Raw genomic sequence first — 27,075 nt, forward strand, 5'->3', positions numbered from 1 at the left:
TTCTCTTGAGGAAGGCTTGCAGTGCTATAAATTTCCCTCTTAGGACTGCCTTTGGGGTATCCCAGAGGTTCTGATAATTTGTGTCTTCATCATTTTGTTCCAAAAATTTGGTAATTTCCTTCTTAATCTCATCTATGACCCAGCTATCTATCATTCAGCATAAGGTTACTTAGCTTCCATGTTTTTGTATGAGTATGCAGATTTCTGTTGTTACTGAGTTCACCTTTAATTCCATGACAGTCTGAGAAAATGCAAGGAATAATTTGTATTCTTTTCAATTTGCTGAGGTTAGACTTGTGACATAACATGTGATCAATTTTGTAGTATGTTCCATGGGCTGATGAGAAGAATGTGTATTCAGTTTTATTAGGATGAAATGTACTGTAGATGTCTGTTAAATCCAAATGTTGAATTGTTAAATTTAAATCTAAAATTTCTTTGCTTAGCTTGTTATTGGAGGATCTATCCAATACTGCCAAAGGAGTGTTAAAATCTCTGACTATTATGGAACTGGAGGAAATCAAGTTGCTCATGTCTGTTAGAGTCTCTATTATAAATTGAGGCACATTCTGGTTGGGTGCATAAATATTAATAATTGAAATCTCATCATATTGAGTATTACCCTTAATAAATATGAAGTGACCATCCTTATCTTTCCTTACTTTTGTTTGTTTAAAGCCTAATGTATCTGCGAATAAAATTGCAACACCTGCTTTTTTCTGATTTCCATTTGCCTGAAATATAGATGACCATCTCTTTACCCTGAGTCTATTTGTCTCTTAAGGTAAGATGAGATTCTTGTATGGAGGAGATATCTGGCCTGAGTTTTTGTGTCCAGTCACCCAACCTATGCCTCTTTAAAGGATAATTTAAGCCATTCACATTAATTGATAACATTGATAAGTCTGGTAGAATTTGGGGTATCAAGTTTTTCAAAAGTCCAGTGCAACTGGACTTTCACCACTTTGGAAGTTGGAATTTGATCAAAAATTTCTGAGGGAGTTTACTTTGTGGTAGAGGATTGTGCTGGTCATTATGAAGGATAGGTCTGAGGATATCCTGGAGACCTGGTTTAGTTATGGCAAATTTCTTCAACATGTGAATGTCATTAAAGTATTTAATTTCTCCATCATAAATGAAATTCAGTTTAGCTGGATACAGGATCCTGGGTTGAAAGTTATTTTGTTTTAGGAGATTAAAAGTCGATGACCACCCTCTTCTAGCTTGAAAGGTTTCAGCAGAGAGATCTGCAGTCATTCTAATGTTCTTTCCCTTGTAGGTTATGGTTTTCTTACATCTGGCTGCTTTCAGAATTTTGTCCTTCATATTAACGTTAGTGAAGCTAATTATGACGTGTCTGGGGATTGTCTTATTCAGGTTGAGTTGTGCTGGGGTTCTGAAACTGTCTGCTATCTGAATTTCAGAATCTATTGGTATGTCTGGAAAGTTCTCCTTCATAATCTCATGAAAAAGAAAAGGGCCTCTGTGTTTTGCAAAGCAACTTTGTCGCCTTCAGGAATTCCTATAAGGCGAATATTAGTTTTCTTTAAATTATCCCAAAGCTCTCTGAGAGATTGATCTGTTTTTGCTCTCCATTTCTCTTCCTGTTTGAGCACTTGGGAGTTCAAAAGCTTTGTCTTTAATGTCAGAAATCCTTTCTTCTACATGCTCCGTTCTGTTACTGAGGGATTCTACTGTATTTCTCAGATCTTTGAGGGCTGCAGATTCTTGTCTCAAGTGTGTCAAAATGTTTGGTGATTTTATCTTTAAATTCATTGAATTCTTTTTTATTTTTATTTTTATTTTTTTTGTAGAGACAGAGTCTCACTTTATGGCCCTTGGTAGAGTGCTGTGGCCTCACACAGCTCACACCAACCTCCAACTCCTGGGCTTCAGCGATTCTCTTGCCTCAGCCTCCTGAGTAGCTGGGACTACAGGCGCCCGCCACAACGCCCGGCTATTTTTTGGTTGCAGTTTGGCCGGGGCTGGGTTTGAACCTGCCACCCTTGGCATATGGGGCCAGCGCCTTACCGACTGAGCCACAGGTGCTGCACAAATTCATTGAATTCTTAAGACAACTTTTGAATTGCTCTTGAGTTTATAATTCCAACTTTACCTCCATTCTATTAAGCTTATTTGCAATCCAAACTCTGAATTTGATTTCTGACATCTCAGCCATTTGTCTATGAATGGGATCTTCAGTTGTGTCCACCATATCGTTCCTTAGAGGAGTTGATCTACTCTGGTTATTCATGTTACCAGAGTTTTTCCGCTGATTCTGCCTCATGATTATTTTACACTGTTTGGCTAGATGAGCAGATAAGGTGAAGTTGGGTTGAGGGGCTCCTGGAGTAGTGATTAACCAGCCCTTTATGCAAGAGCTGTGACTGGTGTCTGTACCTTTTCCCCTAGAGCTTTGCAAAGGACCCGTACAGTGCTACGGCCGGAGACACTGGGGACTTACTTGGTGTGGTGGGCCTAAGTGGCTCTGTCTTGTTTTCAGTCTAGTGAATTAGTTACTCTGGGTTGAAGTCTCAGCTGTGGAGAAATACCAGCAATTAAGTCACACAGCCCCCCACGGGCAACAACTGGAAAAGGAAAATCAAACCTTCCCACAACCACACACCCAGGGTACCACTTTGGATAGTCCTCGGGTGATTGATCCAGTCCGAGAGATCCAAATCAATTGTCCCAGTCAGCACCGGGTCTCAAGTGAGGAAGTTCAAAAGGTCTCTGGCAACTAGATAGCAGGGATCTGCTGGCAGCTCAAGTATGACTCGTTCTGGTGCTCCATGGAATCAGAAGAAACCTCCCCCGCCCCCAGCAAATGAATTAGTCTGGGAAAGTTGATGCCTCCTTCCCCACCTTGCACCTCTGTCACACCCAGTCACTGGTAACCCCGCAGGGCTATGACCCAGTTCTCTCCAATGAGTAGCTGCTCCAGGGGTTTGAGCCTGCCCAAGTCACAGAGAGATCTTAGGTCTCCTTGGCCAGGCCTCTGTACTCTGCCACCATCCAGCAGGAGAAGCTGAGGCCTGACAACCTCAGGTGGTTAATGGAAGCTGGGATGGTTCACTCAGTTCCAGCCCCCAAGTCTCAATTTTTTAAAATAATTATTCATTACTGTTATAAATCAGGAAACAATATAAAGTCATAGGATTTAAGGCAAATTCTGAAACACTCCCTAGTCAATTTCACTTAAAAAATAGGGAAAATTCCAACAGTCTTCCTTTTTGTTACTAATAGTGTAGTTTTCTGTTCTTTTTTTTTTTTTTTTTTGTAGAGACAGAGTCTCACTTTATCACCCTCGGGTAGAGTGCCGTGGCATCACACAGCTCACAGCAACCTCCAACTCCTGGGCTTAAGTGATTCTCCTGCCTCAGCCTCCCGAGTAGCTGGGACTACAGGCGCCCGCCACAACGCCCAGCTATTTTTTGGTTTGCAGTTCAGCCGGGGCCGGGTTTGAACCCGCCACCCTCGGTATATGGGGCCGGCGCCCTACCGACTGAGCCACAGGCGCCGCCCTAGTTTTCTGTTCTTAATAACCATTTTCCCTCAGTATATAAACATGTTGAAATTTCTCTTAAAAAACCCACTAACCAACCAACTTAGTCCCTCTATTCTACATTCCTCTGAAGCTGTCAAACCCTCTCTCGTTTGCTCCATGTTTAAGAACATGCTGACTGAGGATCAGTCTGAATTTGTACTTTCTTCCTCTCTTCTAATTTTCTGCTTAACCCATTGTAGTCTGGCTTTTGGCCCTAGGACACTATTAAAACTATTTAAGGTAAATTGACTTTCACTTTGTCAAATCTAAGGGATACATTTCAGTAATTATCTTGCATAACTTCTTTGCAATATTTAAGATGCTGATCAGTTCTCTTTCTTAAAATAATTTGCTGTTTCATTTATTCCACACTCTCTCTTGATTTTACTGCTTTGCTGGAGCTCTTCTCAGGCTCTTTTCTATACTGCTTCTCCCTCTGTATCTTAAATGCTGTTTTTGGAATTTCATCTGTAATTTTATATTCTCTGAACAATTTTATCTATACTTAAGACTATCATCAAAATGCTAATAACCTCTAAATCCACATTTCCAATCTACATATTTTTTTCTGGAGTCCCAGATTTTTTTATCTGTCTGCCTACTTCACATCTGCACTTGGATGTCCTAAAATCTATAGATTCTAGAAAAATATTTACTGCTCTGGAAAATATGTATAAGAAACGTAAGGCCCAGTGTGGTAGCTCTCGCCTGTAATTCTAGCACTCTAGGAGGCCGAGGTGGGTGGATTGCCCCAGCTCAGGGGTTTGAGACTGGCCTGAGCAAGAGCCAGACTTTGTCTCTACTAAAAATAGAAAAACAAAACAAACAAAAAAGCCCCCCAAAACTAGTGGGGTGTTGTGGTAGGCGCCTGTAGTCCCAGCTACTTGGGAGACTCAGACAAGAGGATTGTGGGCCTAAGAGTTTGAGGTTGCTGTGAGCTGTGATACCACAGGACTCGACACCAGGGTGACTGAGTGAGACTCTGTCTCAAAAGAAAAAAAAAAAAGTAAGGATTAGATGATAAAATATAACCAGATATGGCAGAAAAGATTCCCTAACTGAAGTTACTCTGGGGACAGTTAGAAGGAAAAGGTGAACTGAACCTTAACTCACAAATAAAAGGAAAAAATAAATATTATCATCCAGTATCTGGAAGATCAGTGACAAACCAAGATCTCCAGGCTTCCTGGAGTAACAGTCAAGTTAGTTGAAAAAAGTAAACTTAACAATATAATGTATGGTATAATACTTTGTGGAGGAAAAGGGGAAAAGTCTAAACATTTACTAAGTACCTATTATTCATCCTATGAGTGCTGGGTCAGTTCATTTTTTTTTTTTTAAAAAAGGAAATTAAAATCTTTTCAACGTCTGTAGTGAAACAGTTGAATATTGCTATAGGAAAAAGACTTCAGAACCAACATTCTTCCTACTGCACGCTTATGACTTATTATCAGTGTTGCTCTCTTTTTGCAGTAACAATGATAGAACATTGTTATCCATAATTTCCACGGGGTATGACTAGTGACGGGAAGCAACTAGGAAAGTGGATAAGGATTACAGAACAAACCTTCTCCAGATGAAACAGAATGACACAAATGCATACTGAGTTAGGAACCTGACTTCACATATAGATCATTCATACCACAGATTTTAAATCAAACTCAAGGTTTTGCCCCCCTTCTGTGCCTTTTTTTTTTTTTTATTAAATCATAGCTTTGTACATTGATATAATCATGGGGCATCATTCACTAGCTTCACAGACTGTTTACTAAGTTTCACATATACCCTTGTAAGATGCACCGCTGGTGTAATCCCACCAATCCCCTTCCCTCTACCCACCTCCTCCCGCCCTCCCCTCCCTTTCACCCTTCCCCCTATTCTTAGGTTGTAACTGGGTCCTTCTGTGCCTTTTTAGGATAAACTAAATAGACGATAAATTCTTGAGACTGGAAAAAAGAAAGCTGAAAGGATATGCTAAAAATCTATTAAACTACATATACGATATTTATAGGAAGAGTAAGGGTGGAATCATTCACCAAATCCTCAAGTATTTGAACTATGAGAAAACAGTTGAAGCTTGAAAGATATTTTAGACAACCCAAAGAATATTCTGTATAATAGTTAATCAACTTAGAGAACTCATTAATGGGTCCAAGTTAAAAAAAAATGTTTTTAAAATGTAAGAAAGATGAACACTGGGGATATGGTGAGGGTATGCCAACTCCCCAGGCTGTTGTCATGGAGGACAGTGTATAATAAGGCTATTCAAAGTGTGGTACAGAGTTTGCTCACAATGAGATAAGTACAGAAATTGAGAGTAGGTATTGGGAACTTTTATGGCAATATTTTTTTTTTGAGACAGGACCTCTGTCACTCAGCCTAGAGAGCAGTGGCATCATGATAGCTCACTGTAACCTCAAATTCCTATGCTTAAGCAATCTGTCTACATCAGCCTCCACACCCAGCTATTTTTAAAATTTTATGTATAGATGGGTGTCTCATCAAACTCTTGGAATCAGGCAATCCTTCCACTTCAGCCATCCAAAGTATTATGGGCATGAGGTACCACACCCTGACTGATATATATTTTTTAATTTACCTTCTTAATCATTTATTTATTTATCCATTCATTTTTCAAGGTAGGGTGTCACTGTGATGCCCAGGCTTGTCTCTAATTCCGGGACTCAAGTGATCCTCCTGCCTCATCCTCCCAAGTAGCCGGAATTACAGGTGCAAGCCACAGTGCCCAGGCTCTTTTATGTAAATTTGATAGAATATAAATATTGTTTCTGAATCAAATGAAATATTGAGGGCTGTATTTTGTAAGTCTTTTTTTGTTTGTTTTTCTATTTTCTTAATTGCATTATTCAACCAGGATAAATTAAGGGGGAGGAAAGGAACTGGTACTTTACTAGAGATAGTTTGAGCAATGAATCTAATATAATATGGAAATCCTTACAGTTTTAAAAAAACAGAAAATTAACACTGAGTCTATAAATATTCACATGTGAATAACAAAGTACCACACAAGTTAACACTGGCCTTGAATTTAAAATGCTCCATACAAGTTAACTCTGGCATTGCATTTAAAATGCTTGTTTTAAATTAGATTTCAAAATTAAGCTTTAGCGGGTGGTGCCTGTGGCTCAGTGAGTAGAGCGCCGGCCCCATATACCGAGGATGGCGGGTTTGAACCAGGATCCAACCAAACTGCAACCAAAAAAATAGCCGGGCGTTGTGGCAGGCGCCTGTAGCCCCAGCTACTTGGGAGGCTGAGGCAAGAGAATTTCCTAAGCCCAAGAGCTGGAGGTTGCTGTGAGCTGTGATGCCATAGCACTCTACGGAGGGTGACAAAGTGAGACTGTCTCAAAAAAAAAAAAAATTAAGCTTTAGCATTGTTTCTGCTGTTGAATTACTTAAGACCCTTGCTGCATGTTATAAATAAGATATGCCTCATCTCACATGGCAAACATTAGTACAGGACCAGATGGTAACTGTAAATTTTTCTATAACTGTACTAAGGAAAACATTAATGCATCATTAATTAACTAACATTAACTCCATAAACTATGTTTACATAAACTAACATAACAATTGAAAATTACAGTTAAAAGGCCAGGAGCAGTGGCTCATGCCTGTAATCATAGCACTCTGGGAGACCGAGGCAGGTGGATTGCCTGAGCTCACAGGTTTGAGACCAGCCTAAGCCAGTAGAAGACCTCATCTCTAAAAATAGCTGAACATTGTGATGGGCGCCTGTAGTCCCAGCTACTTGGGAGGCTAACGCAAGATCACTTGAGCGCAGGAGTTTGAGGTTGCTGTCCCAAAAAAAGAAAAAAAATATATAGTTAAAAATAGTTACTAATGTTTTGTGGTTTAAATGATCTCATTCAAGGTAACAAATGGGTACATGTACTGAAATCTAGATGTTTTCTTTCTTTTTTTCTTTTTTCAGTGGTAAGTCAGGATTTATTCACAGAAATAAAAATTACAACAACTACAAAAACCAAACCTCTTAGCAGAGAGAACCCAGAAGGGCAACAAGCTCTCCTGCTCCCTCTTTAAGGTCTGTCACCTTGTGCTCTCTGCTCAGGGATTTATATAGTGGCAAGGGGTTGTTTTGCTGGAACTCTGTGTTGACTTTTAGGGTAGTTGGGTCTTTGTCAGTTACAGCCAGTCCTCCAATCAGCAGCAAGATGCAGGACCTCTCAGGCTCTGGAAACTCACATGAGGAGACAGCAAGGTGCCATCCATGAAACTGACCAGCCAGAAGTGCACAGGGAAGAGACAGCAAGGCCCAGTTTCTCAAGCAGGTGTCCCGCCCTTCCAGCAAGCTGGTTCCTCCTGCTGCCAGAGCATCAACACTGTAGGGCTAAGGTGGCAGGTCCTGGCGCCACCTTGTCCTGCATCAACATGGCACTCTACTGAGGGTAATAAAGTGAGACTCTGTCACTAGGAAGGAAAGGCAGTAGGTACATTTCCTGGGGGACCCAGCAATACATGGACTAGTCAGTCTGTGACATCAACTAGCTGAGCTCTGAAGGGGACTCCTGTGAACTGTTTTGGTGTTTTTGGACTTGGCACTCAGTTGAACTGCCTTGGGGAGAGCTTGAGCAGGAGTGCAGAGAACTTTGGGTGTTGTCTAGGGCCCCAGACTGAGCCGCTGAGCCGGATGGAGCTAATAGTGTTTGGCTGTGGGCCCAGAGAGCCATTGGGAGAGAACTGCCCCAGCAAGGTCTGCCCTCAGGGTTGCCTGAAATCTAGATGTTTTCAAGAGATAAAACATAACAAAATATTCACAAGCAGACTAGAATAGTATGGAATAATATAGAAGAGCATTTTTATATTCATTAGAAAAATTGAATCTTATTTTGTCACTCTTCCTTCCCTGCTTACTTTTTCTTTATATACTTAGAAGAGGCAATCTGCCAGGAATGCTGAGCTTCCCGGCATGTTTCTTGCTGAGAGTGTCAAGAATGCAGGATCCTGGATACTCTTTACTTGGGCCATTTCTCAGGGTTGTGTATTCAGTGAGCAACCTTGAAGGATGAGGTTACATCTCCCCCAAAGAGCATACTTGCCTCTGCTTGCTATAAAACGGAGCCATTCCTCAGTATTCCTCCCCCATAATGTAACCCACTGCAAGTGCAGGGTTTCATCTTGGCCCACCTGCGGTTCCCCAGGAGACTGCAGGAGGGAAGGAACACGGGACCTTGGCACATACGTGAACCTCTGGCTACTGCTTTTATCCTGAGTAATAACGTTGTCCTCCACCTCTGACCCAGGAGTTCCTGGTCTTCTCCAGCATTCATGAAACACTAATAGGCTTACTGTGTAGCTTTTAAGTAGGATAAAATCCCAGGTCCCTTACAGTTCTTGACAGACAGCACTAATCACCATCCAACCCATCCTGTGCCGCACTGGTAGGTTTAGCTGGAGGCTTCTCACTAAGTCCCATGTAGGCCGGGATTCTATCTGTTTTGCTTACTCTCACCTTAGCACCTAGGACAGTGCCTGGCACATAATGAAAGCTCAATAAGTATTTGTATAAATATTGCAAAAATACCGTATTATAACACTGAATAAATATTGCATCAATAGTCACTAAATTATGCTACTCTCCTGTATGAAATTTACTTTAACACAATTTCTTCTATGTGCTTATTTCCTTATGGTATCAGTTTCTTACTAATTAATACATAAGATATCTGTTTTTCTTTTAGTAGTGAAGAGTTATTTTTTAATGTCAAAGAGTTATTTTTTAATGTCACCTATGAGAAAGCAAACATATAAAACATATTGAATTAAAATAAAAATAGCATGGCATAATAATACTAACTTTATTATTGAGTACTTCCATTTTCTAGATTCTGTACTAAGTCATTTACATATATTATTATTTTTTAATTTTCACAATAACTTTTTAAGACAATTATGATAACTATCACCATTTTATGGAATAAGAAACTGAAGAAAATGACATTAATATATTTCAAGTCAAACAACTGGTATGTTGGAGCCAAGATTTAATTCTACCCAGTTTGTTTCCTGGGCCTGTACTTTTAACTATTACCCTTAAAGCAGAATCAATATTAAGAAATGACTTAAATGGCATTAAAATTTAGAAAGAAAAAGAATATATAGCAAAATATAGTAATATTAATAAAACCTTACTTTCTTCAGCCCAATTAAACAAACTCATCTGGCATGTTTTTTCTTCATTCTTTTAGAAAAGTGGGAAACAACATAAAACAGGCTTAAACTAAGAATATATTCATAGAACAAATCTCTACAAGTACATTCTGAGATTGTTAAGGCCTGGTTTCATGGATCTGTATGTAAATACTATAAATACTATAAAAATTAAACTCAAAAATTGACAGATTTTCAGGAAATCCATCCTAGTCAAAAGACAAGTGACACTGTCTCTGTAAGAATTTCCAGACGCCTGGCTGAATGTTCCTCCCCCATCTGCCTGGCGTACCCCCATCCACAGGTAACTCATCTTTGTACCTCCAGGCTTACGCACATATACGGAGCTCTCAATCAATGGCAAGTGAGCATAAACTAGAAATATGAACTAATTCATTTCAGAAAGATTTTTAATGAAGTTAGGAGTTGAAAGTCATTTTACATTTGGAAAGCAGTATATTCGCAGTGTCATAGAAGCATTTTCTTATCTTTTTAATAAGGGTAGAATATCATTCCTAAAACAAGCACTATATCTTAAACATATTTTGTATCCTCCCACAGCAACGGATACATCAGTGATCCCACTGTGTTGAGCACCAGTCATTGAGGGGTTGGGAGTCAAATAGACTTGAGTTTTAACCTCGGCTCTACCACTTATTGGCAGTACATTTGCACCCGCCATTACAGTAGGGGTAATACCCACCTTACAGTGTTAATGTGAGAAATAAGGCAGATGACGCAGGGCACTTAGTACAATATAAGTGCTCAACAGAAAGTAAATACGATTTTTCCATAATTTAGATCAATGTGAAGAATTGCCTAGAGCCTGCCCTCTGTTAAACGATCCATAGCTTTGAGCTTCTCCTTTCATTTCTCATTACGGAGCATGCAAGTGGGGCTAAAAAGAATGAGCAGACGTGAGAAGCCAAAGCCAAGAAGGAGCAAGTGGCAGATGGTTAAGGATCAGGCAGAGAGGAAGCTCTAAGAGAAACAGGAACAGAGAACAGCATTCCTGCTCTGTGCACTATTTCCTAGTGTCCCAAGAGAGGCACCTGTACTGTCTAATGCTTAGCTGGAGCATTTACAAGGTGCTTTTACAGGAGCTCGCCAATTGTCTACCACAGCTGAGAGTCCCGTGATTACCTGTTGCTGGTGACTGCTGTCAAGGGGGATCCCCTTTTGGGTACATGAAGGTTTGACCAAAAAGAACCTTGGACTCCATCTCACATTATTTTATTATACGTATCAAACACTGCTAATTTAATTACTGCATATCCTTTTTCTATAGTATTCAGGTCCCTTATTTTTCTTTTTCTCCTGTCTATTGTAAGCTTGGGCAAGTTGGAGAAGGGGAGAAGAAAAAATTATCATCAAATGATGTTAACTATGTATATAACATGCAAATTACCCAAGAGTCTTAGATTATATTTTTAAATGTACAACAAGGAAACACACTTACTTTCCAAATCTCAACACGCCTGAAACGTAAGTCTGCCAGTGAGCACAATAGAACATGAACATCCCGATGAAAGAGCAGAAAAACAACCAGTCAGGGTGAGTTCCTAAGCGAGCAGCAACTGAAGCTCCCACTGCCATAAACACTGAAAAAAACACGATTTAAGAACCATTAAGAATTAAAAATACTTAATAAAACAACTGTCCCACGCTGCTTGCAAATACGGAGTCTTGAGGGAATAATCTTGGCATTAAAATACACTTAACAAAATGAATTCTTGAACATACTTTTAAAACACACTGTGCAAAATTCCTCCCCCAAAACTGACTATTCAAACAGCTCAGTTCATTTTAGTTTTACGGTAGTACAAAACAAACAAACAAACAAACAGGCATCTGCACCAATTTACCTGTAGAAAGAGAGTCACAACCATGGTCAAAGAGTTCCCCTAAAGGAGAACATGAGTTTGTTCTTCTGGCTTGTTTCCCGTCAATAGCATCCAGTGACTGGTAGATAAAGAGTCCCAGGGCACATAATAGGTATGTCCAGTATGGTGCCTAAAAATAAATGTAAATAAGACAGACAGTTAAGTGACAGCAAGATAGCTTCTGTGTAAAAATAGCTTTACCTAAGCCAATCAACCTTTCTTGAGTTCACATTTTGTATCATCTCAGTGTATTATAAAGAACATTTATAATTTTCCTTCTACAGATAGGAAATTGGGTAGAGAGTCACAGAAGTCCATACTGTGAGAAGCACAAAGTTAAATGGCTGAACAAGGATTAGGGCCTGAACTCGAATCCTAGTCTGCAGCTCTTTAAATATAATGCTATTCACATATGGCACAGCTTTGAAACTATGAAAGCTGTGTGTTTTTGCTATTAAAAAAAGCCGTTAGAGGCAAATTACAGACATCTTGTTTCCATTGCGGACAGAGTATCGGGAACTGGATGAGCAGAAAGTACATCAAAATAGTTATTATAAATATGCACCACTTTACATAACTAGGAAGGCAACGGAATATATGAAACAACAGACCTCAGACCCTGCAGCCAGCACAGGCCTGCAACACCTGGGGAGAAGGGAAACCAATGAGGTTGAGCGCTATAGTTGTTCCAGCTTAGCGCCCAGAGTCAGTTTCCAGATCACCAAGCAGGGATGGGACCAGAACAGAGCCCAGTCATCTTGCTGTGCTGAGAAGAAATGTGTCAGTGTTTAGGAAGGTCAAGGCAGCTAGAATTTGTGAAGCTGTGCCAGAAGGAGCACAAGCTGTGGAGGTCCACAGAGACAGCAGCCTAAATGAGACAAAGCTACTAACCCAGGCTGGGCAGAGACGTCTGGAGTATGGAAGGAACATCACACAATTCTTGTAGCTCACACAACAATGGGCACTGTTAATACCTGGGGCATCAGGCAGACTCCTCAGAAGGGTACAGCCTTAGCAGTGGGCATAAATTAGTCCTAGACTGAAGGCTTCTCTGGACAACCCTAACAAAACTTAAAACCCAGATTCAAGGAGATCCAATTAATTCCTGGTGACCTAACTGCAGCCAGCACAAAGCAGATCTTAGGGGGAAAAATCTAGTATGTCAAGATGTAAAATTCACAAGGTTTGGTAGCCAATCAAAAATAAAGAACTAGGCTCGGTGCCTGTGGCTGAGGTGGCTAAGGCGCCAGCCACATACACCTGAGCTGGCAGCTTTGAATCCAGCCCGGGCCTGCCAAACAACAATGACGGCTGTAACCAAAAAAATAGCCGGGGTTTGTGGCAGGTGCCTGAAGTCCCAGCTACTTGAGAGGTGGAGGCAGGAGAATCGCTTAAGCCCAGGAGTTGGAGGTTGCTGTGAGCTGTGATGCCACAGCACTCTATCCAGGGGGACAGCTTGAGGGTCTGTCTCAAAAACAAAATAATAAATAAATAAATAGCTAGTCATGCAAAGAAGCAGGAGAACGGGATCTATTAGTACAACTAGGAAGTAAATCAATCAATATAATCAGAATCACTACCAACAGAAATAATAGAAAGAATTAGCAGAAAGGACATTAAAATAGTCATTATAGGGAAGCCCTGTGGCTCAGTGGGTAGGACGCTGGCTCCATATACTGAGGGTGGCGGGTTCAAACCTGGCCCCAGCCAAACTGCAACAACAAAAAAAATAGCCACGTATTGTGGTGGACAACTGTAGTCCCAGCTACTTGGGAGGCTGAGGCAAGAGAATTGCCTAAGCCCAGGAGTTGGAGGTTGTTGTGAGCTGTGTGATGCCATAGCACACTACCGAGGGTGTAGACACTCTGTCTCTACAAAAAGAAAAAAAAAAAAGTTATTATAAATATGCACCACATATTTAAGAAGATAGATGGAAGCCCAGGCGTGGTGGCTCATGCCTATAATCCCAGCACCCTGGGAGGCCCAGGTGGGTGGATTGCCTGAGGTCAGGAGTTTGAGACTAGCCTGAACAAGCGCGGTTTCTTATTTTTCTTTTTCTCCTGTCTATTGTAAGGTCCCCCATCTCTAAAATATAAATACTAGCTGGGCATTGTGGTGGGCACCTGTATTCCCAGCTATTTGGGAGGCAGAGGCAAGAGAATCGCTTAAACCCAAGAGCTGAGGTTGCTGTGAGCTGTGATGCCATGGCACTCTACCTAGGGTGACAGCTTGAGATTCTGTCTCCAAAAAAAAAAAAAAGAAGGCTCGGTGCCTGTGGCTCAAGAGGCTAAAGCGCCAGCCACGTACACCTAAGCTGGTGGGTTCGAATCCAGCCCCGAACCACCAAACAACAATGATGGCTGCAACCAAAAAATAGCCGGGCGTTGTGGCGGGCACCTGTAGTCTCAGCTACTTGGGAGGCTGAGGCCAGAAGAATCACTTGAGCCCAGGAATTGGAGGGTGCTGTCAGCTGTGATGCCATGGCACTGTACCAAGGGTGACAGCTTGAGGCTCTGTCTCAAAAAAAACAAAAAAACGAAGAAAAAAAAGATAGAGGAAAACATGAAAATTATAAAAAGAAATAAAAAATTCAAGTGAAACCTCTAGAAATCTGAGCATCAGTGACCTGTGGAACAACAGAAGGCAGTCTAGCATAGAAGCAATTGAGGGTCTCAGAAAGAGAAAAGAGAAAGGGTGGAGCATGAAAAACATTAAGAAGAAATAAAAGCTGAACCATTTCTAAATTTGAGGAAATCTATATACGCACACATCCAAGAAGCTCACCGGGCCCTAAGCAGAATAAATATATTTTTAAAAATCCACCCAAGAGGCTGGGTAAGGTGGCTCATGCCTGTAATCCTAGTACTCTGGGAGGCCAAGGCAGGTGGATTGCTTGAGCTCACGAGTTCAAGAGCTGAGCAAAAAGTGAGACCCCGTCTTTCTAAAAATAGAAAAACTGAGCAAGAGGATCGCTTAAGCCCAAGAGTTGGAGGTTGCTGTGAGCTATGATGGCATAGCACTCTACCCAGGGTGACAGCTTGAGACTCTGTCTCACAAAAAGACAAACAAACAAAAAAAACCCCATTAAGTACATCATAATCAAATCAGTTTAAACCAGTGATAAAATCATAAAAGCCAGAGAAACAGACACGTTACATGTATGTAACACAGAAGCACAGATAATAATGACAGAAGAGTCAGTAAACTTGAAGACAGATTGATATAAATTATCCAATTTGAAAATATAAACAAGATTTTATAATAATGACCATTCTTTTCTTTCAGCGCTTTATAAATGTATTTCTTTTACTCGGGGACCAGGATAGCAACGGTGAGCCCCGAATTTTACATCTTAGAAGTACAGCAAAATTAAAAACTAGGATTTTGAAGTTAGATCTCTGTTGGAGCCCTTGGCTCTGTCATTTAAAAGCCATGTGACTTTGGGCAAGTTTTTTAACCTCAGTGACCTCATCTTTAAAATTTAGATAATACTTATAGTTGCATCTGATAAAAACAATTCTTAGCTCTTTACGTAAAGTAAGTGCTGGCATAAAGGAAGTGCTCAGTAAAGGTTAGCTACTGTCATTAAATTGTGTTTTGCATATTTTAGTAGCAAATATAATTATTAAAATATCATCCAATGTATGGTTTATGTGGTAATTCTATAAATCTCAAATTAACCTGACTACCCCATTCTTCAATCTTTCTAAGTCAGTAGCAGTTTACTTTGAATTAACCTCAATAAAGTATACCATTTGTTAACATTAAATGCCCAGTACTAATGATTGCAGTACTGACTAAGGACTTATTAAGTCTTCCCTACATAAAGGAAAAATCAGTATAAATTTGAAATAATTTAAAAAGAGAAACAATCTGAATAATGAACATGCATATTAAAATGTCACATTCACTTCCGATCTGCATTTTTAAAAAAAATTTTTGAGACATAATCGCACTTTGTCACCCCTCATACAGTGCGCCATGGCATCATAGCTCACAGCAACCTAAAACTCTTAGGCTCAAGAGATTCTCTTGCCTCAGCCTCCTGATTAGCTGTGAGTGTTGGCGCCCAGCACAATGCTCAGCTATTTTTAGAGAACAGGTCTCACTCTAGCTCAGGCTGGTCTCAAACTCATGAGCTCAGGCAATCTTCCCACCTAAGCCTCCCAGAGAGCTGGGATTACAGGCATGAGCCACCACACCTGGTGAATTCGCATATTTTTAAAAGCTTATCTACAAACTATGCAACAATTTAATAGAGAGCAAACAGATAACTAAAGAATCGTGACAGTAGAAGAATGAAAAACAAGCAAAACACAACCCACCTAAAATGTTGTGAAAGAATCTGGAAGTATTTTCCAGAGAACAATTCTGTTAACCCTTTTCAAACTAGTATTTTTTTTTTTTTTTTTGACATCGTCTTGCTCTGTCTCTTGGGCTAGAGTGCCATGGTGTCATCATAGCTCGTAGCCTCAACTTCCTGGGCTCAAGTGATCCTCCTGTTGCAGCCTCCCAAGCCTACTGTGACTACAGGGAGGACCACAGTACTCAGCCTTTTATGTCTTCTTCAGACATAGGAGGCTGAGATATTCTGGTCTTTTTCCCATTTATTTATTTAGTTTTTGAGACAGAGTCTCAACTTTATCACCCTGGGTAGAGTGCCGTGGTGTCATAGCTCACCGCAATCTCAAACTCTTGGGCTCAAGCAATTCTCTTGCCTTAGCCTCCCCTAGTAGCTGGGACTACAGGCTCCTGACACAACACCTGCTAGTTTTTAGAGACAGGGTCTTGCTCTTGCTCTTGCTCGGGCTGGTCTCAAACATTTGAGCTCAGGCAATCCACCTGCCTTGGCCTCCCAGAGTGCTAGAATTACAGGCGTGAGCCACCCCGTCCGGCCTCTTTTTCCTATTTTTTTAATCAAGTTATTTGGTTTTCCAATATTGAGTTGTATGAATTCATTATAAACTTGGGATATTAAGCCCTTATCAGATATGCAGTTTGCAATTTTTTTTTTCCCAATCTGTAGGCTGCTGTTTCATTATGTTTTCTGTTTACTCTGCTATGTGGGAGCTTTTTAGTTTGATGTAGTCTCATTTATTTATTTTTGCTTTTATGATCTAAGATTTTGGTGTGATATCCAAGATATCATTGCCATGGCCAGTGTCTAGGAGCTACTGTGTTCTATTCTCTTCCAGGAGTTTTATAGTTTTATATGTTAGGTCTTTTAACATTTTTTTTTTTTTTATGGTATAAGGTAAGGGTCCAATTTCATTCTTTTACATGTGGGAATCCAGTTTTTCCTGCACCATAATGCCTTGTCAAAAATTAGTTGACCATACCTAGCTAGCAAATTCTTAGTTATTTTTCTACCATAAAAAATTATTTAGGGCGGCGCCTGTGGCTCAGTTGGTAAGGCGCCGGCCCAATATACCGAGGGTGGTGGGTTCAAACCCGGCCCCGGCCGAACTGCAACAAAAAAATAGCTGGGCGTTGTGGCGGGCGCCTGTAGTCCCAGCTACGGGAGGCTGAGGCAAGAGAATCGCTTAAGCCCAGGAGTTGGAGGTTGCTGTGAGCTGTGTGAGGCCATGGCACTCTACCGAAGGCCATAAAGTGAGACTCTGTCTCTACAAAAAAAAAAAAAAAATTATTTAATTTTAATTTTGATGACCAAAGCAAAGCTATACTTTAAAATATATATAGGAGGGCGGTGCCTATGGCTCAGTTGGTAAGGCACCGGCTCCATATACCGAGGGTGGTGGGTTCAAACCCGGCCTCCGGCTGAACTGCAACCAAAAAATAGCCGGGCGTTGTGGCAGGCGCCTGTAGTCCCAGCTACTCGGGAGGCTGAGGCAGGAGAATCGCCTAAGCTCAGGAGTTGGAGGTTGCTGTGAGCTGTGTGAGGCCACGGCACTCTACCAAGGGCCATAGAGTGAGACTCTGTCTCTACAAAAAAAAAAAAAAAAAAAAAAAAAATATATATATATATATATATATATATATATAGGACGCGCCTGTGGCTCAAAGGAGTAGGGCGCCAGCCCCATATGCCGAAGGTGGTGGGTTCAAACCCAGCCCTGGCCCAAAACTCCAAATAATAATAATAATAATAATAATAAAATAAAATTTATATAAAATTGGAAGTTCAAGTTATTAAACTTTCTATAATGACATAAAATGTCATTTTTCTCTTCTCTATTTTCCATCAAATACTCTTGTCCCAAATGAAAAACTTCTGGAAAAGAAACCGTCTTACCTGAAGGATCTTTCATTTCTCCCTTCTAGGTAACTTTTTATACTAAAAATCTGAGCTTCTCAAGGAGTACTCCCAAAGGTCAATGTTAAAAGCTTAACTCTGACCTCTGATCTGAGAGACTGGCTGCAGGCAGATGTACAGGTTAAGGTGTTAACAGAAATTCATGTTTAGATAAATTTGTTTATTTCTTGACACCACAGTTGGGGGTGGCCTCTGCCCCAAATTACATCTTGCTCATTAGAAACAGGAAAATGAAGACTGTTTTTATCACTTTAAAACTACTTCATTAGGATTTTAGAGGCCTAAAGATTTAGAGTTTAAATAAGGAAATAGGGACAGGGACAATTTAAACAAGGAAAAGACGTAAGAGGTTTAGGCAGAAACCCAGGTACAGTCCAGAAGGTGAAAAGTTCTCCTGGGTCAGTGACTTGCTTCCATGTTCCAGGAACAGGTAATTGTAAGAGGTAAGATTATAAAGGAGGTAGGATCTTTTTTTTTTTTTTTTTGTAGAGACAGAGTCTCACTTTATGGCCCTCGGTAGAGTGCCGTGGCCTCACACAGCTCACAGCAACCTCCAACTCCTGGGCTTACGCGATTCTCTTGCCTCAGCCTCCCGAGCAGCTGGGACTACAGGCGCCCGCCACAACGCCCGGAGGTAGGATCTTAAACAGTACAACAAAGAACATTCTTAGTGTATTATTTTATTTGATGCAGAAATCCACAGAGATAGGGCAGTTATCATCCCATTCTTTATATTAAAGATGAAAGTCAAACAAGGGAGGGCAAGCAGTTAGGCTGGGCCATAAGTTAAACCCAGGTCTCCAGACCTGCACACTGATATGTGATCTACTTGCCTTGGGCTACCCAGCCGCACCTGAATTCTTAACAAACTACCTGTTCCATGACATCTGCTAAAGAGCCCGTTCCTCCTCACACAATACCATTCCAAGTATTGTGGCTGCAAACCATAGGGAGTGTCCCAGCTTTAATCCCAGGGAGGCATGCTGATCTGCCCAGACCTGGTTGGCTCCTTTTCCAAGTCTTCCCAAGTTTTCCCAGTCTTTCCAAGGCCACGGGAGCCATCTTCTTCCCTTCAGTCAACACCTCTGTTCGCAGCTGGAAACTACTAAAGAGTTCCCAGTTTTGGGCGGCGCCTGTGGCTCGAGGAGTAGGGTGCCGGTCCCATATGCCGGAGGTGGCGGGTTCAAACCCAGCCCCAGCCAAAAACCACACACACACACACACAAAAAAGTTCCCAGTTTTTCAACTTCTCTAACTTCTTTTCTCTGCAAACAGGCTGGGGTCTACTTTGGCCAGGCACAAGAGAACACCTTCCTTCCAGGAGTCTTTCCAAAAAGGGTACATTACAGAGACTCCTAAAGGATCTACAGAACCAGCCCACTCCATTCTAGTTTCAATGGGAACTTATTCCCAAAAGTTTTAAAATGTAAGGACGGCAAAATTAGGCTTGGATTGTACATTATAAAGTCATAAGCAAGACATCAGACTACTTCTATAGAATTTCTCTAGGTAATATTAAATTCTAACATTGAACATTTTTGGTGCTCGCTTCCATAGCACATACAATAAAATTAGAACAATACAGAGGTTAGCATGGCCCCTGCACAGGATGACAACACAAATTAGTGACGCTTCCATATTTTCATGGCACACCTCCTGGTTCAAGGGCTCAACTATAACTTGGACTTTTCCTAACAAATGCGAACAATGTAACCTAATAGTTTGTACCCTCATTTTAATCTGGAAAAATAAAAGTTTTTAATTATATAGTTTTTAGAATGTCTATTGTATCTTTAAGATCAGAATTTAACAATTTTTTTTTTTTTTTGAGACAGAGTCTCACTTTCTTGCCCCCAGTAGAGTGCCCTGGCATCATAACTCATAGCAACCTCCAACTCTTGGGCTCAAACGATCCTCTTGCCTCAACCTCCCAAGTTGCTGGGACTATAGGCACCTGCCACAACACTCGGCTATTTTTTTAGAGACCCGGTCTTGCTCTTGCTTAGGCTGGTCTTGAACTCCTGAGCTCAAGCAACCCACCCACCTTGGCCTCCCAGAGTGCTGGGATTACAGGCATGAGCCACCATGCCTGGCTGAGTTTAACAATATATTATAGAAATTTTTCCAAACATACAGATCTACAACATTTTTTAAATGACTACACGGTATTCAATTATGGGGCTGCATCGTAATTTAATAACTTCCCTAACAGTGCCTTTTATTTGATTTCATGAAGGGTTATCATAAGTTTATCCTAGAAAACAAAATAATTACTAAGAATCAATCATAAGTGCTAGGCATTAAAAAGAAGAAAAGCCTCCACTGATAAACTGGTTTCCCGTTACACTACTGAAAAAGAGTGAGTATTTGGGGCGGCGCCTGTGGCTCAGTGAGTAGGGCGCCAGCCCCATATGCCGAGGGTGGCGGGTTCAAACCTAGCCTCGGCCAAACTGCAACCAAAAAATAGCCGGGCGTTGTGGCGGGCGCCTGTAGTCCCAGCTGCTCGGGAGGCTGAGGCAAGAGAATCGCGTAAGCCCAAAAGTTAAGAGGTTGCTGTGAGCCGTGTGACGCCACGGCACTCTACCAGGGCGAGGGCGGTACAGTGAGACTCTGTCTCTACAAAAAAAAAAAAAAGAGTGAGTATTTGGGAAATTTTCACTTTTCCAGTCACTTACAGGATTCTATTATTCACTATAGGATTAAAGAAAATGAAGTCATAATTCTTAAACTTCCTCAGTGCTTTCTGGCAACACTCTTAATTATCAGATAGAAGCACAAGCAAATGAAACTAACATCTTAGCCTGGAAGCCGTACACCACTACCGTAGTTAGCCTCAGAGGAACAAAGCTTGTACTGGAAAAAAGGGAACTGTAACTCTGGTAGTCCATCAATTTATTTATTTTTCACATAGGATCTGCTTTTCCAGAAAATAATCCACAGGTGAACAGCAGCTCTGAGAAATCCTGTATTCCCTCAGCAGTTCCTGTGGAAAAGCCCTTCAGTACAAGAATGTTTTTTTTGTTTTGTTTTGTTTTTGCAGTTTTTGGCCGGGGCTGGGTTTGAACCCACCACCTCTGGCATATGGGGCCGGCACCTTACTCCTCTGAGCCACAGGCACCACCCAGTACAAGAATCTGAATGTTTCTATATCAAAGACGAAGGGACGGGGCCTGGCCAGTGATGGAGGGATAAGAACTCCCACGAGAGTGCACCCCTTTGCTTGCCCACAACTCCGTGGCTCATAGACATAAAGGCAAACAGTCTGGGACCTTCAGCTCCTCTTCTGTACTCCAAGCCTCCTCCCAAACCAAGTATCCAAAATTCACTTTGCTCTTCCTCTTTCCTTCCCTCTTAACAGACTTCATTTTCTAGAACTGAGCTGACCTGAAGCACAGCAAGAGCAGGCCTTGCTCACTGCTGCACTCCCAGCCCTCCAGCACCACGTCTGGTAAGACTGGTAATCAATATCTCCCAATGAATGGACCAAGGGTGACAATAAAGGCCTTTATGCAAAAATAATTTTCAGTTTGTATCTCCAGTGTGCCTGGAGATAAAAAAGGTTAAGAAACACTACCATAGAGGAAGGTGGAAGTGATGCCAAGAGACAGAGGGAACCAGGGGCCAGATTGTTTCATAACAACCCACTCTCACGATGACTAATTCACTTCTCTGATAATGACATTAACCTATTACCCAGGTACCTCATATTAGTCCCCACTTCCTAACACTGTTCCACTGGAAATCAAATTTACAACACACGAACTTTTCAGCGTACACAAACCACAGCAACAGTCAATTTTTTTTTTTTTTTTTTTGTAGAGACAGAGTCTCACTTTATGGCCCTCGGTAGAGTGCCGTGGCCTCACACAGCTCACAGCAACCTCCAACTCCTGGGCTTAAGCGATTCTCTTGCCTCAGCCTCCTGAGTAGCTGGGACCACAGGCGCCCGCCACAACGCCCGGCTATTTTTTGGTTGCAGTTTGGCCGGGGCTGGGTTTGAACCCGCCACCCTCGGTATATGGGGCCGGCGCCCTACCGACTGAGCCACAGGCGCCGCCCGACAACAGTCAATTTTAAGACCTCTAAATCCATAATGAAAACGAACAGAAACAAATGGAAAATTCTTATAGAATCAAGGTTTGCCTTCCCACCCCCTTATTTATATGGAAATTCATACCTTCATATGTAAAAGTATAGGATGCAATCCACTATAGGATTCAAGGAAACTAAATTACTATATCAATTTGGTTTTTAATAACTTTTTATTTTTTGAGACAGTCTCAAGCTGTCACCCTGGGTAGAGTGCTGTGACGTCATAGCTGACAGCAACCTCCAACTTGGGCTCAAGTGATCCTCTTGCCTCAGTTTTTCTATTTTTTTGTAGAGACAGTCTCACTTTATGGCCCCCGGTAGAGTGCCGTGGCATCACACAGCTCACAGCAACCTCCAACTCCTGGGCTTAGGAAATTCTCCTGCCTCAGCCTCCCGAGTAGCTGGAACTACAGGCGCCCGCCACAACGCCCGGCTATTTTTTTGTTGCAATTTGGCCGGGGCTGGGTTTGAACCCGCCACCCTCAGCATATGGGGCCGGCGCCCTGCTCACTGAGCCACAGGTGCCGCCCTGCCTCAGTTTTTCTTTCTTTTTTTTTTTTATTTTAATATTTAGAGAGAGTCGCACTATGCCCTCAGTAAAGTGCCATGGCGTCACAGCTCACAGCAACCTCAAACTCTTGGGCTTAAGTGATTCTCTCGCCTCAGCCTCCCAAGTATCTGGGACTACAGGTGCCTGCCACAACGCCCAGCTATTTTTTTGTTGTTGTCATTGTTGTTTAGCAGGCCTGGGCTGGGTTTGAATCCCCCAGCGCCCTTACCGCTGAGCTACAAGCGCTGAGTCAGTTTTTCTATTTTTAGTAGAGACGGGGTCTTGCTTTTGCTCAGGCTGGTCTTGAACTCCTGAATGCAATCAATCCACCTGCCCCAGCCTCCCAGAGTGCTAGGATTACAGACATGAGCCACTGCATCCAGCCAAGTTTTTAATAACCATAAATTGAATCATGATGATATTCTATTTTATTCTTCTTAAAGTGATAATTCTTTCTTCTTTTGCCTATGACCAATGATTTGATAATAACAATCACCTTACTTGATAAAAAATGATAAAGTAGGAAAGACGTGGGTGATTTCTAACACACAAGAATATGAAATGTAAAGTACCTCTCTCTTCAGTTGTACAAAAATTCAAAGATTCTCCTAAGACCGAGGCTAGAGCCATGCTTGTATATTGGTTATTGTCTAAGTGTGCTGGAGTCCTCAAGGAGTAACTGCTGACCTTACCCGCTGGCTGTGGCCCTCATGGGTGGCACAGTCAGTCACCAAGCAAGTGACATGGCTTCAGATTGACCTGCACAACTGTCAGACTCACTTGTATCCACAAGTTAAAGAATGATACAACTGGTTCTTTAGAAGCCCTCTATTAAAGGAGTGTGTAGCTGTTCCTAGAGCGCTGTCAAGTGGCTTTAATTTTACTCTTAACTTCCTTAATGATTTATCCTGCTTCTATGAAATAAGGTGAACTTTTTCTTCTTGATGGCCTTTGTTGGTTTCTAAAGAGTTGTTTAATCCATCAAATGGACTGTGTGCTATTGTGTGGTGCTCACTATTCTGCACCAATGAACCATTTCTATCATAATAGGAGATAACTATAAAGACAATAAACAGAGCTTCTTACTTGGAGTGAGGTTATAAGGGTGGTTAAAAAAAATTCTCCTGAGAAAATAGGTTTTACTTCACTTTACATTTTTCTTCTTCCTTTTATTCTGTTTGCGAATGATGGAAACATTTCAACTTGGCCAATATAACTCAAAAGGTATTCTGACATTCAAATATATCCATGGGTGAAAACTAGTTCTAATTACCAAGAAAGCCAATAGAGGGTAGGTCATGTGGTTTATATGTTACCAGGCCCCATGAAGAAAGAAACCAGGTGCAAATACTGAAAGCTAGTCTGTCAAGTCCAAGAGAAAAGGGGACTCAAGTTCCGTGATCAGAAATAAGACACTTAGAGAGATACCTCTAGGACCAAGAGAGACCCTAAGCTGGCCTCGAAAACGAGTGTCAACTGACCTGGTGGGTACGTAGACTATTCCTGGTTCTGGGAAAGCAATAAAGACCCATTCTCTGAGTGACAAGCACTCTGGCCAGGCCACAGGGTCTGGGGAGGAGCACACAGAGGGCGGGAAAGCAGAAACCCATTAAAGTGAGAACAACAGGAAGCCTTCCGGCTCAGTTTCACTTCCTGGGGGAATGGACCCGTAGGCAGAACTTTCATCCAGGAAATGAATCCCTAATTGCACAAATGATTGGGTTTCATATGGCCACACGGACAGCCTCTTTCAACATAGTGAGGGTTATTCTGGGGGTGGGGAGACCCATGAATTTAGTCCCCCCAGGTTCAGTCAGCCAGGTGGGAGGATGTCAGTGCACTGCGGGCCCGCCTGCAGCTGAAGACAGAGTTGTGTGGCCTGAGTAGAGGAGAAATAGCAGCCCTGAGTAAGTACCAGTATTCCCGTCTGCAGGTGTCCAGGGCAGTGAGAACCACCGGGGTTGGAGCGAGAATGGTAAGAAATTGCATCAACATTATGCCGCTGCAAAGAAGAGTCCCTGTTACACAAAACAAGAGGACAAGAAAGAAAAACTACAGAAGAAAGGAAAAATGAGTCTCTAGGAACTCACCACGGCCACAGAGCTTTGGTTATGGGAAAAGTGAGCACTATGGATCACTGACACTGGCTGCACAGAGTGCAGAATTGGGGTTCCTCCAGGAGCTTATACATAGTAACGTCTCGCAGACCAAAGTGCAGAGCAGAGGGAGGGATCTAGGAGTCCACTGAGGCAGCCCTCATTCCTACAGACATCCCTTATCATAAATCTAAATCTGCAGTATGAGAAATAACACCAGTCTTTATTTTTATTTATTTATTCATTTATTTTTTAAATTTCAGATTAACATGAAGGTACATACAATTAGGTTAGTTGTCTGCATCTGTTAGGTAGGGTTCATGTTGTAGTTGTGCCCCTCACCCATAAGGTGGCCATATACCCTTACACTGTGCCTGGCAGGGGAGAACACACCAACCTCCCTCACTGCTCCCCTCTCCCTATGCCCCACCCCTACACTTGAATTAATTGTGTTTTTCTCTTGTGTGGGTGGGTATTTGCTCATCTATTGGTTTCATATTAGTATTAAGTACATTGGATATTTGCTTTTCCATTCTTGTGATATTTTACTAGGTAGAATGTTCTCCATCTCCATCCAGGTTATAAGAAAAGATGTTTCCATCTTTTTTATGGCTGAATAGTATTCCATGGTCTACATATACCACAGTTTATTAATCCATTCATGTGTAGATGGACACTTGGATTGATTCCACATCTTTTCAATTGTGAACTGAGCTGTGATAAATATTCTAGTGCACATGTTCTTATGATAACATGATTTTTTTCTTCTGGCTAGATACTTAGTAATGAGATTGTGGGATCCAACGGAAGGTCTACTTTTAGTTCTTTGAGGATTCTCCATACTTCTTTCCAAAGAGGCTGTATTACTCTGCAATCCCATCAAAAGAATAACAGCAGTCAAGTCCCTTGGGAAGAAATTAAACACCCAGAGATCCGAACTAGACTCTATATGGCAATTGACATGTTAAAACTAACTCTGAATCAAAGAGAGCGCACCTCTAGATCAATTATTCAACCTAGGTATCAGACTTTTTATATGTGTGTTTGAATGAGGACACCTCTCAGGAAAAAGAAGAAAAGACTCAGAAAGTGAAGGATATGTCTCTGTTTACTGGCCAGACTTCATTTACCACTGAATTTTTAATTTTCTTGGGTCTTCTGTCAATGAAAATGCTCGACTACATGGTCTTCGAGGTGCATTTCAACTGTAGATTTGTGATCTAATTTGCATTCGGCCCCATCTTTCATATGAGGATATAACCTTCTCATGTCCTCATCTAAATAACTATAGATGAGGACACTCAACTGAGGATCTAAATTTTTCCTATCAAGTGATAAGTTACAGAGATGGGTTTCAGAGGAAGAAAACATGCCCGGGGATCTTCAAGGTCAGCCTCGGGACTTCACTTGCTCCCACATCCCTGCTCTGCCACTTACTTGCTGAGTTGACCGAGTTACATAACTTCTCAGTGCCCCAATCTCTCCAATTGAAAAATGGCAATAAACACTATCTGTCTCACTGTGAGAATTAAATGAGTATTACATGTAAAGTACTTATAAAAATATCTGGCATATGTAAGGACCTTAGTCAATACTCCTATTACTGATACTATATCGGATAATTTTAGGTGACTCAGGTATAAGCCTTTCATTTTAATATGTTTGCATTTATTTTAATGTGTTTTGGAGAAGTTTAATGTACTTTGAAAAAGAGCTACCATATCAGATCCTTGATATTACAGATACTGTGCCTTCGAATGAAGTCTAAATTTTTAAAAGGAGGTTGATTTAAAGATGGCATAAACAATGGTAAATACAGCTAATACAGGTAATGCACCAAAACAAAAATCTTCCCACACTAAGATTTAGGAAATACTGGAACTATAACAATGCCCATTATGTGAATTTTTATTGTTAAAAAAAAAAATGGCCTTGGGTGAGTTGAAATATATGGAAAAGGGCTTTACATAACCAATAACTATTAGGTCAGCTGGTAATGGGAGATTTCAATTATCCAAACACCACTGACTTCTTTCTTTCTTCAAAAGAGTAGAAACTGCATTTCTTTTTTTTTTTTTTGTAGAGACAGTCTCACTTTATGGCCCTCGGTAGAGTGCCGTGGCCTCACACAGCTCACAGCAACCTCCAACTCCTGGGCTCAAGCGATTCTCTTGCCTCAGCCTCCCGAGTAGCTGAGACTACAGGCGCCTGCCACAACGCCCGGCTATTTTTTGGTTGCAGTTTGGCCGGGGCCGGGTTTGAACCCGCCACCCTCGGTATATGCGGCCGGTGCCTTACCGACTGAGCCACAGGCACCACCTGAAAGAGGTAGGGGGAAAGATTTGAAGACAGATTGTACATACGTGAAAAAAAATGTGGTGCTGAGATGCTTTTGGTGGATTTTGTACCCAGACAGGTGTTTCTATGACGGTTACAAGAGA

General features: G+C 41.5%; 1 protein-coding gene and 2 non-coding genes across 4 annotated transcripts in view; 2 read left to right on the forward strand and 1 right to left on the reverse strand.

The window, feature by feature from the left end:
• CHPT1 (choline phosphotransferase 1) overlaps positions 1–27,075 on the reverse strand; it is a 47,611-nt gene that overhangs the window by 14,318 nt on the left and 6,218 nt on the right. For both annotated transcript variants that reach the window (XM_053584519.1, XM_053584520.1), the window contains exons 2-3: positions 11,605–11,752; positions 11,199–11,340 (exon numbers count right to left, since the gene is read on the reverse strand). In XM_053584519.1, the coding sequence (XP_053440494.1) occupies positions 11,199–11,340; positions 11,605–11,752 (290 nt within the window). The remainder of the gene's footprint in view (positions 1–11,198; positions 11,341–11,604; positions 11,753–27,075) is intronic.
• Positions 19,438–19,541, forward strand: LOC128582796 (U6 spliceosomal RNA). The gene has a single exon (XR_008379236.1). It is a non-coding gene; the product is annotated as a U6 spliceosomal RNA (small nuclear RNA).
• Positions 23,152–23,285, forward strand: LOC128582857 (small nucleolar RNA SNORA3/SNORA45 family). Its single transcript, XR_008379282.1, has one exon. It is a non-coding gene; the product is annotated as a small nucleolar RNA SNORA3/SNORA45 family (small nucleolar RNA).

Source organism: Nycticebus coucang, chromosome 3, assembly GCF_027406575.1.
Source record: "Nycticebus coucang isolate mNycCou1 chromosome 3, mNycCou1.pri, whole genome shotgun sequence".
In the NCBI taxonomy this organism is placed as follows: domain Eukaryota; kingdom Metazoa; phylum Chordata; class Mammalia; order Primates; family Lorisidae; genus Nycticebus; species Nycticebus coucang.